The sequence below is a fragment of the Centropristis striata genome, chromosome 14 (assembly GCF_030273125.1).
Source record: "Centropristis striata isolate RG_2023a ecotype Rhode Island chromosome 14, C.striata_1.0, whole genome shotgun sequence".
Taxonomy (NCBI): Eukaryota; Metazoa; Chordata; class Actinopteri; order Perciformes; family Serranidae; genus Centropristis; species Centropristis striata.
The window spans coordinates 21256910-21272436 of record NC_081530.1 but is presented as its reverse complement, the minus strand read 5'-3'; the positions used below and the strand labels follow the sequence as shown (position 1 = coordinate 21272436).

Sequence of the window (15527 nt, the reverse complement as noted above, 5' to 3'; positions counted from 1 at the left end):
AACAAAGAGCAATACAAGACAGGGGCAACCAACTAACTAAATGTAAACTAAGCTAAGGTAAGCCAGAGAGCTGTTACTTAGCTTTTGAGACATTTTACTCAAACTTAAAATCTTTAGCATTTATCCTCTAGGGACCATGAATTTCTGTTCAAAATTTAATGGGACTCTATCAGATAGTTTTTGAGATACGTCAGTTCAGAACAAAGTGGCCGATCAACCAAATGACAGTCCTGTACTACTTACACTAGAAGGCAAAAATAATTATGTATAACATGCCACCCTAATGTAGGAAATTGAGCAGCTGTGAAACACAATGTGATTAAAGAGAAGATGGTGAGCGATACTGTAGCTCATGTTCTGTCAGAGGGAGGAAAAAGAGAGACGGAGTGGGAGAAAACCGGGGCAACTATAAATAGCACCTCAGTGATGAGGGGAGAGAGGAAAGGCCACAGAGACAGCGAGAGGATGGAGAGACAGCGAGAGGGGAAAAACAGACTGAAAGAACGAGACACCACCGCCTTCGCCAACATATCGTTCACAACCCAAAAATGATTCTTTTATTCATTACTCAAACAACTAAAGTCAGAAACAACCAACGCATGTGCAACACAGCCATGAACAGAATTCATATAATAATAAACCCCAAGAGAACCACATGTACACAGGTAATTTTTGGCTCTTTGAAACAAGCAACCCGTCGCATTTACAAGCTCAAAAAACAAAACAAAAAAAAAGAAAAAGAAAATGAAGAATACATCTCCCAGCTGCCTACAGCTTTAATGTTGCGGAGCACAGAAGAGTCCCATCAGAAAGCACACGGGGAGATGAAACCTAGCGCGGTATAAACTAGATATGCTAGGAGTGACTCTATTCAGTATAGACACACACTCACTGCCAGAGCCCTCTGTACAATAATAATACTAAACAATACTGTGCTTCATTTATTCTTTTAACACTTAAATATCACTGAGTCAATCAAATAAGGACAAGGCCTGTATTTATCAAACCGCTACAAGTTAAATTTTGGAATAAAGTGTAACTTAAGATAAGCGACTTGACATGTTGGCAAGCTTATTCATAGTTTCTTGCCAAGAGCTCCAATAGACGCTTGATATAAATATGACGAATATGAAGTAACAGCCTGAAGCTAGTTAGCTTAGCTTAGCCACAGGGACCAATTTGGTTGCTTTGTTTTATCCGAGATAATAAAATCCACTTACTAGTAGTAAAGCTAATTTATTATAACATTGTATCTCTCTCTATTTAAAGAACTGACGTGTAAAAAAAACAACATTAAATTGAGGTAAATTTAGAGGTGACAGAGCCAGGCTAGCTGTTTTGATCTGTAAACGATCTTTATGCTAAACTGAGCTAACAGTCTCATGGCTGTAGCTTGACATTTAGCACATGATTGGCATAAATCTTCCCAACTAATTCTATTCTGGGCTTAAGTTCATGTTAAAAGTACATTTTTATTCTTTCTCACTTATAATAAATATTTTTGACATTTTAAGGGGAAACAGCTAGCCTGGTTTTATGAAAAAGTGAAATCCACTTCAGCTCACCAATTATCATGTCATACCTCTTTTTTTAATATGTACAAAGACTGAAGTGGCTAGCTGTTTCCACCTTTTACTGTCAACTGGGAGAAAGTCACTTCATAAATGTCTTTTTTAGGCATTTTTTAAACAACTAAGGTGGCTTTTTTAAAGTTTTTTTTAATATAAGTTTGATAAATACATGCCCAGATGTACTTAATATTATACATGAGTGATAATCAAATGCAATGCCAATAATAATAATCATAATAAAAACAATTATAGATAAACTACAGAATAAACTGTATTTATACTGTCTCTATTTGTGTTCATTGTCAGCAAACATACTTTTTTAATATCTCTTTATAATTCTTTTAAAAATAGCATCATCAAAAGGACCAACAGAGGAGAAAGAGGGGAAGCAGAAGGGAAATATTAATAGGTCCAATAACTCATGTGGACAGGAGAAAGACAAACAGAGAGAGGAAAGAGACCGGAGGATAGATTTCATAGAGCGGAAAGTGCTACAATACAGTATAGGCATTATTATTTTCTCTCTCTCCTATTGGAAACATTCATTTTCAGTTCCTCCCATAACCCCAGAGACCTCATATTAATAATTCATACAGTAACGTTACAGCCACGTCGGCTCTTATAAACAACAGCACACCTGCTGCTACATTATGGAGACCATACTCGTGTATGAAATGAACCCTGACTGATAGCGTTACAACAGTGAAACAACATTGTAGGAGCTCACAGCCGCACATCTATAGCCTCGATATTTGAGACGAATGGAAACAAACTGAGGATGACATGCAGGGTTATGTTGCCTCATAAATCTAACGTTGCACTAACACACAGTGTCTGAGAGATTAAATAGCTAAAAGATGTGCAACACAAAATAGGCCAAAACACTCACTTAATACTTGCAAAAACAATATTTGCAAACCTAAGATTCAAATACTTATCATCTAAATTGTCTCCTTTTTCTTGTTTTCACAGTAGCTTGTTTGAAAAATACTGTACCACACACTTGTAGACATTTTTAGGAAATATTCCCGCCAACAGCCGGGAGACAAGCTAGTATTGCACTATCATCTTAAATTTATATTTATCATGCACTATAAGAACTATGAAGGTAAGCAGCTGCGTCTGGTTACTACAAAGTGCATCGTCATCAGATATCAAATTTAAGCCAATTTCAAAGTGTCAGATAGCTGCAACAAACTAGTGATATACTGTAAATTATAGCAGACAAAGTCGATCGATGGGTAGATATTGAATAAATTAATAAATAACAGATTTTAAATAAATCAACAGACATAATTCATAAGTTATGTATCATCTCATCCATGTAACATACAATTCTCAAATAAATACTCTTGTTTGGTTAGACACTCTGTCAGTCCAGTCTCCATTTGGTGTGTTAAATGTGTATTGATCCCCGCCTCTAACACTTTCAATCACTTTGACACTCTTTTATCTGAGTGTGTCGGCAAAAAAACTACTCTGTAAATCAACACTGTTTCATCATGGCACTTTTTTTGTTTTTAAAAGAAGAAAAACATGTATACTTGTACTTTTAGAGACTAAAATGTGCATTATTCTACGCTTAAAATAACTCAGTGTGGGCCCATTTAGTAGATTTAGCTGTTGGAATATTTAAACTGAACCACACAGTGACCTATCCTCTTGTCTAAACGGCATCATCCGTATGAATTAATCAGCGTCAAATGAATTGTTAATACAGGGAGCTTTGTTTCCCTCTTGCAGCTTGTATCTGAGTGTAAATATTAAGCGGTCGCTGTGCTAACAGCAATACGGGGCCTCATTTGACAGCTGCTTGTATTTGGTGTTGTGATTGGTTGTTTTTGGTCGTCGGTGTGTGTTAGGTGTGTGCAGCTGCACACAGAGGGGCCGGCAATGCAGTAGCAGTTTGTGTGCAGTGCTCTTATTTCCTCCAAACGATTGAGAGTAGTTAGCTAGCTAATTTATGCCATGATTTCCCATCTGTCTGACACTGCGTGCGTGGAGTTATGGCTCCCAGTCGTCATCGTGGTGCTGCGAGGCGATGATGACTACCACGGTGAGGATGGTGCACAGCACAATGGAGGCGATGCCAACAGCCAGGCTGATGAAGGAGAAGTTGCGTGCCTCGCGGGAGGCTATTTCCGCCGTCACCATGTCCCCTCTGGCTATCGCCGTGCGCACCTAAGTGATGCGGGAAGGGAGGGGATGGGTGTGTGGGAGATAGAGAGAGGAGAAATTAGAAAAATATGTTATGTAACGAGAAGATGCACGAGTGGGAGCAGGAAAGAGTCTAAAACACACACCATGAATGGATCGATTTCACTGCAGCAGAGCCTGAATGTGCAGAAAGAGGCCACTCCACACAACATTAACACACCATCACAACATATACAGCTCAGACCGGTGGGTCCATGCCTTGTCAGCTCAACTTAACTCAAAGCCAGCTGAGCGGGCCCAGAGGAAAAAATCCATTCTATCCCGTTGCACTGACAATGGTGGCGTTACGTAACGTGGTCTGTTGTGTGCATGTTGGTCAGCGCTGTCTGCCGTTACAGAGGCAAACAACAGGCATCATGAGGTATGAGAGCCACCAGACTGAATCTTTACATGTCTAACAGCACGCTCAACTTAACCTGTGTGTTAAATGGTTTCAGTAAAAGGGTTGAAAAAGAGCAAACTGGGCCTTTTAATGCAGAGGTCGTATAGATGGCATCGCCGAGAGTGGGTGTAATGGCGGTGCACTGACCCGAGATAAGTTCCCTTTAAGTGTGTTGTATAAATCCTGGGATATGCAGTGGCAGTTTCCATTTTTTTCTGACTGTGCATCATTCAAAAGTATTGGAAAACACAGAACATTTGTAGTGGACCTGGTATACGACTTGCGTATATGGGACAATTTGGATGCAAATGTTATATAATGTGATACAATAAATCTTATCATTATCTTGGCTAAATATCATATTCATTTTTGCAGGTGGAAAGGTTGTACTCCTACTTTCTATTTTTTTATTTGTGATTTTGCAGAGTCCTTGAAGAATATGATGAATTTGAACCTTAAACGTGAAAAAATGTGCTCATCAGTATCTAAATATTTGCTATTTTAATGTATCCTACTTTGTTTTTTTATTTGTATGCTCTTTATTTATGTGTCTCATTGTTTTTTTGCTATTCCTTTGTTTGTTTATAAAAGACTCTGGTATATTGATTATTGTTAAGATTGTGGTGTTCCATAAATTCTTCCATTGGTTTCTTTTTTGTTATTCCAACCTTATTTGTTGATGTTTTCTCTGTCTTGAATTGTACATTTTCTAGCACTTAAATAAAAAAAATAAATATACTGCATATATATGGTCACTGTTAAGGCCTTTACATACCGAGGGCTTGATGGAAAAACACCAATAAAATGTGAATATTCTGCATTAAAACTACTTTTACTGTCAGCAAAGTAAAAAGGTTTAAACAGATTTGTGCAGACAGAAGACAAATTACCAGGATCGTATTGACCCAGAGCAGCGTCTGCTAGTCTTTCTGCATTTAATTGTTGCTCTTAGTGGATTTGAGTTTCCTCTGGTAAACAGTTATGCAGAGAATTGTCATGGCTGAAAGGAATAATTAGGTCTTGGTTCGGATGGCAGAGCCTCCAAATTGTTGCTTTTTTATCCTCGTAAGTAAACAAAGCAACATGAATGTCTTTATTCGTGCTGCGAAAGCTTAGAAAATTCGACCTTGTTGTGGAAGAATGTACAATCCTTTTTTTCCACATAATATTCACATTCTGTGTGAAAGAACTCAAGATAAACAGAACATTTCGCAAAAATATATTGATGTGCAATTAACAAATTGTGCACAAAGGAAAAAACTTAAATTTTGTTCTTGCAGAACTTAGCTGAATCAAACTTTTGAATTAAAATACAAACATACAAAATAATCAAGTTTTTTTTTGATTTGTGTGAAAAATCACCTGTTTTAACATCATTATGGGTACAATAATAATTTAAACATGCAGCCTAGTGTCAAGAGTCTACGATAATGCTTGCAGCTCAGGCTTTGAGCTAAACTCTAACATCAACATGCTAATATATATTGATTTCTCTTGAGGCATAATGTTTAATATGTTCTCCATCTTAGTTTAGTGTGTAAACATGTTTTTTTAATTATCACTAAGCATAAAATACAGCTGAGGCTGATCTCTTCCATCCTTTGTGTATTTGGAAAAAAATCAATTTTGAAGGTGATTTCGGAAAATTTAAGGAACCTTCGAAGTTATTAGAGATTCATCATGTGGAGAAAATGACTATTTCTAATGTGAAATCCTAAAGTTGTCACGATATTTCACTTAAAAGCACAAATGTCAACCTCAAGTCAGTAGAATTTATCCTCTGGGTGCTATAAACAAAATTGTAAAGCATTAAATAGAACATCATAACCATCCCCTGAGCCCCAAAATGTGACTAAAATATGTGTGAGTTATAGTATTTTACTTTTCTGCACACGATAACATTTTTTTATCACAGTGTTTCTGAGAGTCAAGTATATCTCTGAAAATAAAATGAAGGGTAAAATGACTCCAGGATGCATTTACATTACAAAGTCTCCCCAGTGAGGCGACATTATGCTAATGAACCTCAGAGATGAAAAGATATGATGAAGTGCGATTAACCTGCACGGCTTTGATGATGGCAATGATGCCTGTTGGCCAGAAGCAGCAGACGGTGGTGAGCACGGCGATGGGCAGGTAGTCGTGTGGCGGCCGGCGGTCCATTAGGGTGATGCTGGGTGGCATTTGCATGGGATGAATCTGGCCCGGTGGGATCGCTGGGTGGCCTCCCGCGGCCGGCATGTAGGGCTGACCCTGAACAGAGGGAGAGGAGAAGACAGAGAGTAAGTGCTCTGAGAGCTTAGAGCAGCTTACAAAGCATTTTCTGCTCAAAAGACACAGGAACAAGGTGACGCAGTCAGAGAGGACGACAGCTGCATGAGTCTCTGATGCATTAAACAGTTGTGCAAGTTTTATCAGCAGCGTGGCAGGAAATGTCAAAAAAACCTTATGATGAATTTCTGAGTTTGTAGCGAAGATACAGTGCAGGTTTTGCTTTTGATAACACTCAATTTCAATAAAAAAAAGGGTAACTCATATTTTTTTTCTATCAAATGAGATTGGTGAGGTGGAGAGGATTAAAGCTCGGCTCTTAGTTTACAGTTCGGTGCACTTGCTGGTGAGACTTGTGGTCGCACAAAAGCACTTTCAGTAGTTTAATGACTCACAGTCACATTTTGGGGTCTAATGTCACCACTTTCAGTTCACTTCAGGGAGTGCTGTGGACGGTTTTATCTGCTGTGTAAACATGTGCAGCTATATTTCAAAAATACTGTGCAGAATGAATGAATAAATAAATAAATAAAGGGGGGAAAAGGCACAAAAAGACACCTATTATTGATCTAATGTTCTTCAAAGCTAATCAAGTGAAGTTCATAGCAAGTAAAGTAAGATCGACAAAAACAACAATAAATGGCAAAGGATAAATACAAGGTAGTGTCTTAATATGTGCACAAGACTAACACAGAAATGAAATAAAATGTGGTGCTAATCAATTCATTTAAAAAAAAGATTGTAAAATGCTAAAACCACAAAGAGTTACCAAGGTGACTGATATCATGTTTGTCTTGAGTTGTGTCTTAAAAGTCAATGGATGGGAAACATTCAATCAAAGCTGCTGCAGAGAAACAAAATAATGCCTCCTCACATCTGCTCTTCTCAGGTTGCAGCTGATGACTGATGTTCCCTTCTCATTTTTTCATTTCATTGTTGTTTGGGGATTTTTATGCCTTTATTGGAAAGCCAACAGAGATGACAGGAAAAGAATGTGAAGTCAGGATTTTGAGGTTTGTGGACACTAAGACACCTCACATGGTCTCATTTAAATCGTTTTGAGTGGTGGGCCTGCTACGACAAAGCAGGACTTGCAGTTATTGAGGTATCTTTAGGGGTTAACCCTGGATTCTCTGTCCTATTTACACACATTGGACTAGTGCATTACCAGTCCAGCAGACTCTTTGTATGTCAAAGCCATTATGTTTTTATATCGATATCATCCTACAACAGAGCCTTGTACTTGCTGCACTAAAGTGAGCCTCGTTACTGCTATGTTATGTTTGTTATATTTCATTTTTATTTGCTCCAGAATCAGTTTTACACCACCGAGGGTTGCAGCCGAAAGAATAAGGCTGAAATTGTTATACACCCCTTAAGAATACATCTTAGCAACAAGCTTTTTCAGATTTTTCCCGTCTTTTACGTGCTCTTGAACCTGAGTCTGCACTTACATCTTTGTTCAGTTCATACAGATATTAATGTATGCCTTCACACAGTCAGCGTTTTTTTCTGCCAGCTCTCCATCCTGCATTTATCAGCTGTAACTGAGCTGCTTTTAGCCTGGATTATGTGTTTAAATTGTGTTTATCTAATATTATAGTTTGCTCTGTGTGAACTTGCTCGTAACTAGATTAGGGAACCCTGGGTTAATTTAGTGAGTTGATAACCAGCATCATTGTAACACTTAACCAAACTGTGCCTGTTAGGCTAAGTAAAGCCAGATAACAAAAAGATACCCTGGGTATGTTTAACTGGCTTCGTAGCAGAGGACCAGAATCCTTTAACCCAGAGAAATCTGTAAATTTAATCTAGGTAACGGTCGGTTTCATTTGATCACCTTTCAGTAGCTTCATATCACCTATGTGCATGCATCATTGCATGCTTTCTCTGCGAAAGTATGCAAAATTATCATACATTTGGAGATATCAGATAAATAATAGAGGAGAGAGAGAGAGAGAGAGAAAGAATGTTTTAATTATGGCTTCCTTTAAATTTTTTAAAGCTGCTTGAAGTTTTGTGGCATTTAAAAATAACATTTTTGTATTTGCATTATTTATTGACTTAAAGATGACTCATTTATTTTAATTAGTTATATATATTTATGCTTTTTAAAAATATATATTTATATATATGCTTATCTGCAAGAACTCATCATAAATTAATACACTTAAATATTCAAAAGTTGCTTCAAGTTTTGTGGCATTATAATTAGAACTATTTATTGATTAATCCCTTAAAGATGATCAAATTATTTTAATTATATATACAAATGGTTGTCTGCAGAGGTTAGCAAAAATAATACATTAAAATTTTAAAAAGTTGCTTTAAGTTTTGTAGCATTTAAAAATAACTCTTTCAATCCTTAAAAAACCTTTAAAAACAGGAATGCCTTCAGACGCTCTGAACAACTTGCATTATTTATTGATAGACCCCCTTAAAGATTATTTGAATTACTTTAATTAATTATATATATTTATAATTTAAATTATTTTATTTATTCATTTATTCTTCCTCTGCTCACTTTTTAAATACGCTGCTCAGATTTATATGTTTAATAATGATAATGCCTGTCTGTATTTGAAGGTTTGGAAATAAAAACTGATATGAGGTGGATAGAATTGCATAAAAGTATATTTACCAAAGAGTAAATCTTCAGCAGCCTGACATCAGAAATCTTAAAAAGCATATCTGTGACTCACCGAGGCCATGGGGTAGACGGGTACGTAAGCTGTGCAGGGCTGCAGCTGGAGCGGGTAGCCCGGGTGGAGGTATCCTACAGGGGGGTGAGGCATGGTGCCTCCGGGGCCCTGGGTCTGGACCGTGTAGCCCTGCGGGGCCCCCTGCGGTCCCATCGGAGCACAGTGGAACTGGGTTTCCTGGAGATATCCCTCAGAGCCCGGAGGAGGAGGCGGAGGAGGGTAGTTGGGCTGGGTACCCGGCGCAGGCTGCATGTTGGGGTGTTGGGGCACGTTTGGGTCTTGCGGGCCGGGGAGGTACGGAGGAGGCTGCATGGTCTGACGGCCAGAATCATCGAGACCTGAGAGAAAAAGAAGAAGAAGAGGGAGAAGAGAGAAGATGAGAACAGCGCAGGTAGGAGAGGAATCACAAATAGAAAAAGCAGAGGAAGAACAATAACAGAAACAGATGTAAGAGTGAGGGCATGTTATCTAACTCGAGCTCTGTTACACGTTTGTCCGCATGTTGGATGTAATATGTCTTATCTCACCGCCGAGGAGGGCGAGAAACAATTACACAGCCCCTCAGCAAGACTTCAAAGAGCATGCACAGAGACAGACAGCCTGTGTAGTCTGTGTGCTAATGATGACAGTGATTGACATTTTCACCTGCGGAGAAGAAAGACGTTTTTCTCTCCTCCGTAAACGATGTTTATTAGAAATGTGTTTTTTTCTCAGACTCAGAACTTCATCTGGTGGTCCTTGAGAGGCCTCCTCCTGCTTTTTGAACATTTCACGCTCGCACCTCTGCTGCCTTTGTGTTTGTTTAACATTGAAAGTGACTGACAGGGTGTCGTGTTTTCGCAGCGGGGAAGCGGCCGAGGAAAACGGTAATCCAGTTTGACAGGGACATGAGGAGGGACGAGGAGGAGAAGATGGAGATAGACGGAGGTGAGGGAGGATTTGATGGGACAGAGGAAGGAGAGCAGGAGGAGAGCGGAGCGGCAGAGTGATGAGGGATGACGACTTGTGCTCGGGGACCAGCTTTACATAACAGTGCCCGACTCTGTCACAAGCGGGAAGTGGACCAGAAACAGACGAGAGGGGAAAGGAGCGAGCATGAGGGAAGGGACACCTTTAAAGGGGCACGATGTGACGTGACGAGCAGCTTGGCAAACACGAGAGACTAAACACATGTCGGTGTGTCTCCTTATAAAGGAATCCAAAATCTGTCGAGGAGGAAGATGGAGTGGTGGATTTACAGGCAAAAAAATTGATCTGCAACTCATGATTAGCAACCTCACCATACAATACCATATTTTTTATTTTAAACACATTGTAATATACCAGGTATTGTGATATCATATTGCAATAAATTGTAATCAATTACATTTTTTTAACTGCATAATGTCCCCAAAAGAAACTATGTCAACATCTCTTTGATCTAATAGGGTGAAGTTCTTAGTCTGTTAATCTCGCCTCATTTTTTTTTTTGTAAAATGGGATTATCAAGCAGAAAATGTGCTTACTGCTGTTGTACAGGTATTTTAAACAATGCAACTTGAAATTAAATTAAGCTATATATAATCTTAGGGCACCATGTAGTGGACTGATAATATAATTTTTTGCATGACAAAATTACTTTAAAAATTAACTTATTAGACAATTATCTTTCTGCCAAATAAAAAAATTGATAAGTTGGTGAATTGTAAACATGAGACAGCAAAATGTCCCAAACATCGGCTTCTTTTTAATAAGTTTTAGTTCTGTGTGGGAGAAACAGCTGAAATGATGAATGAAATGATTAAACGGGCGGATGGATCAAGGCTGAAACTATTCACAGTGTCGTTGAATGTGTCATTCATCAAATTCAAATGACACATTTATATGTTTTTAGGGTAACTTAACTTTTGCTTTTTGCATATGAACAACAGGAGCAGGTTAATGATGTTGAGCTTCACTTGAAATCATCTCTTTCTTTATATCCTAAAAAGTGGAATAATAGTTCAAATTGACCCAATTCAAGCCATAATGTAATAATCAGTAGCAGAACTTTATGTCAACTTTGAAGATTCAGATTTATAACACAAAATATAATCAACTAAAACATTATGATGTATTATTTCCTATTTTCTCCTTGTAAATTAACATTTCTATACTGTGGTTTTATGACTATTTCTTAAAGTTCTCAGTTCTTCTTCCACCATGGTTACACATTAGCAGTTTCCAATCAAAGTTTAAGTTGTGAGTATTGTAGAGCTTACCAGCTGAATTAAAAACATTGACTTTAATTAAAACTACTGTGTTCATTTAAACTAAATAGAAAGTCTGACATTTAAATTTGTTGTACACAAGAGCAGCTAATAGCAGCGAAGATTGTTTTTACTCAATCACAGTGAGGCAGTGTGCAAAACACTGAACACAGTGTAAAATATGGTATTTGTTATAAACTAAACTACCCAACAATAAAAAGGCCTGTTGGTGCAGCTGAAGTTATTATTTAGTTGATTGAGAGAACTATTAGAATTCTTTCAGTCATTTTTCATATTAAAATGATTGTGTTTGAAGTACATTTTTGTTTCTGATTTTACTTCTATAGTTTTTCTTTAAAGAATGTTTTTAAGTTAGTTCAAAGAGACTTGACAAAGACAAAGAGATTTCTGATGACTCAGAGCATCTTCCCTATACACATATATTATGGCAATATTACTTCTTATGTGCAATTATTTTTGTTAGTATTGATGTATTTCTGTTATTCACATTTTTATTCACTTATCTGATTGTACTATTATTTTACTGTATGTTATTCTTATTCTACAATATTTTATTCTTATCTTATTGTATTTAATTCTTATTTACTGTATGTTATTCATATTTTACTATATTTTATTCTTATTTTACTGTATTTTATTCCCATTTTACTGTATGCTATTCATATTTTACTATATTTTATTCTATTTTATTGTATTTATTTCTTATTTTACCTTATGTTATTCATATTTTACTATATTTTATTCTTGTTTTATTGTATTTAATTCATATTTTACCGTATGTTAATCATGTTTTTACTGTATTTTATTTTACTGTATTTCATTCTTATTTTACTGTATTTCATTCTTATTTTATTGTATTTAATTCTTATTTTATTGTATTTTATTCTTATTTTACTGTATGTTATCCATATTTTACTATATTTAATTCTTATTTTATTGTATTTAATTCTTATTTTATTGTATTTCATTCTTATTTTACCGTATGTTATTCATATTTTACTATATTTTATTATTATTTTATTGTATTTAATTCTTATTTTACTGTATATAATTTCATATTTTACTGTATTTTATTTTTATTTAACTGTATGTTATTCTTACTTTACTTTTTTATTACAGTATGTTATTCTAATTTTACGGTATTTTCATGTACTTTTGGAGAAACTTGGCACAAGTACTTCCTGTAGGATTAATACAGTTCCATATCATCTTATCTTATGGAGGCTCCCACAGTTACACAGGAGAAAACGAAATTTCTTTTAACATCTATTTTCTATTTTAACGTGAGCCCAGCACTGATCCCAGAGAGACACCCCGTCCACTTAATCTCCTGTTACACATTCATAAGATGCTGTTTCCACCACTGCACTAACCCATAATATCATATAAAGTTGTTTAACTAACGTCTTTGCACATTTACTTGTAACAAAGTATTTTCCAAGTGTGGTATTAGTACTTTTACTTCAGAAAAGCATCAGAATACTTCCTCCATCACTGATAAACAGGCTACTAATGCTTTCTATTTACTCCTTTGGGGGATACTAGGAACAAATGCAGGAGGTTTTCATCTGTTATTGCAGGTGCAACCATGAAAGAATATCATTTCAAACACACAACACTGAGTTTTCTGAATTGTGCATGGACAAAAATCATTCTCTCCCTTCTGCATTTAAATGCCCTGCATCCTCATGAATAACTGTAAAGGCCTGTTGTTCTTTTATTAGCATCAGTGATGGATTATGGGGCCACTCAGGCTTGATTAACGCAGGAGACACAATCAGGTTTACAGCAGTCTGCAGCCTCCTACACAGTCTGCCCTTTACTGTACTGTACAATGGCAACTTTATGCGTTTTATTTATGACCTCTTTATTGTTAAGATGCTTCATAAGCTGGTGCAAGGTGGTGGAAGAAAAAGCTGGAAAGATTAGACATTGTTTTTTTGTTCCAGTGCACCATCAGACGTTTAAGATTACTATTAATTAAGGTTGTTAAACACGTGCATGTGACGGCGTGCACGCGCAGAGGACACCCACACTCTATAGTCAGGAGAGATGTACGTAGGCCTGTGCGTAATGATGACAATGAGACAGAGAAAAGGGAAGAAAAGCATAATAACCTCATAATAAACTGCAAACTAGCCTATAGATGTGTATATAGATATCATTTAAAAGTCATTTTTTAAGCAAATTGGCGAAAATAAATGAAACAATCTACTTCAGATACAAGTACAATCACACAAAGTGTCATTATAAACTCTCTATTAGGCACCATGGGTTTATTATGAGGCCCTGTGGTGCCTTTTTTTGTCCCCAGGCTGCACCCACACAGCGGTGCATCACCCTATAGAAACAGCGCTGTGCAGACAAATAGCGGATGGAGATGCTGACAATAAAGAGGGAGAGCTAGAAAAAGAGACATCTCAGCAGCCTGGTATGTATCCGCGACACAAAAAATGATTAAAAATAACCACATTCTCACGTCTCAATGAAGGGGGTTAAGGCAGAAGTGGCTCAATTAGGGCTGCTAATTATCAAATAGGCCACATTTAGAGGTAATTAAAAAGAGCTCACCGTGTTTTTCAGACGACATGCCTTCCGAGCTTCTCTGATGTATTTTTACTCCAAGCTGCTGGTGGAAAAAAATCCCTCCTTTTGGTTGCCGATGATGCAGACTTTTACTCCAAACAACCCATCCTCAAGATGTCTTCATCTTAAAAACACCCACGGTTTTATTGCAATAATAACTTCAAGTGTTTTTATTTATTTATTTATATTATTATTAAACTAAAGCTAATTCTCCCTGCAGCCTGCACAGCTCTCCTCCTCTCCGCTGTCTCTCTGTGCGGCTGGCAGTCTAATAAGGTTTCTCCACTAACGCGTCGCCGTACATTGAATTAATCAGACACAAAGCTATCGTTGTCTTAAAGCGACAGCCCGGACTGCGAAACTGCACATGCACAGTGCAGGAGCATCCCATCACAGCTCAATATAAAGAGACATGCGTTCATTTCCCTGCGTGACATTTGGACACCTCAGCTTGTTTTCCCTCTCGCATGCACGCTGTCCTCAGATGGCATATTTTACCTCGAGGAGAAGTTTAGAGCACAAGTTCAGCCCTCAAAAGAAAGAAAATATACCAGGAACCCCCTCATAAATCTCCCCTAAAGTTATTTGATTTACCCTATTTTTTTTTATACATTTATAACATAAAAGAAATATGTTAGAACTAAGCATATTTGCAATCTGCAAAACTTGTTTATTTCTAATATACAGTCATAGATTTGTCAGATTTTTACATATTCTATTAATTATTATATATTTAAAACAAAATAACTTGAATAGGGCTATTATTTGTGAGACTTTGCAACCAAACATTTTTAGAGCTGCAACAATGAGTCGACTAATTAATTTTAGTCATTGACAGAAAAATAATAGATAACTACTTTGAATATTGATTAATTGTTTACATTTCCATGCAAAAGTGTTAGCATTGCTGTTTTCAGTCTCTTAAATTACACAAAATTAGATTTCCTTTAATGTCTCTGTTTTATATCCTATTTCATTTAATATGTTTGGATTTTGGACGACAAAATGAAGATCATTTACAAGATTTTTAACACATATAAATACTATTAAGCCTATTATAAAAAATACAAAAATAAATCAATATATGACAATTCAAATTAAAGAATCTGAAAGAACCCATTTGCAGACTGCCATAGACTCCTGTGTGAGACTCATTGGGTTTACAGGGTGTCAACACAGCCAGAATACACTGATAATGAGTGGATCAAAATCTGTTAAACCATTTGGCTGAAAATAAGTTTTCTTATCATACTACAGGCACATGAGACTGCTGTTTTGCAGAAGATTCCAATAAAATTCTGGAAGAACAGTAGTACCTTGTGCCCAAAGACAAAATGTAGAATTTGATGAGCACAAACAAATATTTTGTATTTATGGACTCAAAACATGTTGAATATCAGGGATATGCACATATAAGGAAAACATTTGATAAACACATTATTTTTTTCTTCATTATTCAAAATATTCTGACTTTAACTATTGAAAAAAGTGTGATTTGTGTTGTGATCAGAACAAATGTTTTGGTATTTTTCCTTATCATACTAAATGT

The 15527-nt window shown here is 36.6% G+C and overlaps 1 protein-coding gene across 1 annotated transcript; it reads right to left on the bottom strand.

The window, feature by feature from the left end:
* Window positions 1-2017: 2017 nt before the first annotated feature.
* prrt1 (proline-rich transmembrane protein 1) lies at window positions 2018-14430 on the bottom strand. Its single transcript, XM_059349891.1, has 4 exons — window positions 13964-14430; window positions 9144-9481; window positions 6232-6423; window positions 2018-3752 (listed from the first exon to the last, which is right to left on the bottom strand). Exons 1-4 carry the CDS (start codon window positions 13980-13982, stop codon window positions 3576-3578), a joined length of 726 nt encoding a protein of 241 aa, XP_059205874.1. The 5' UTR covers window positions 13983-14430; the 3' UTR covers window positions 2018-3575.
* Window positions 14431-15527: the final 1097 nt, after the last annotated feature.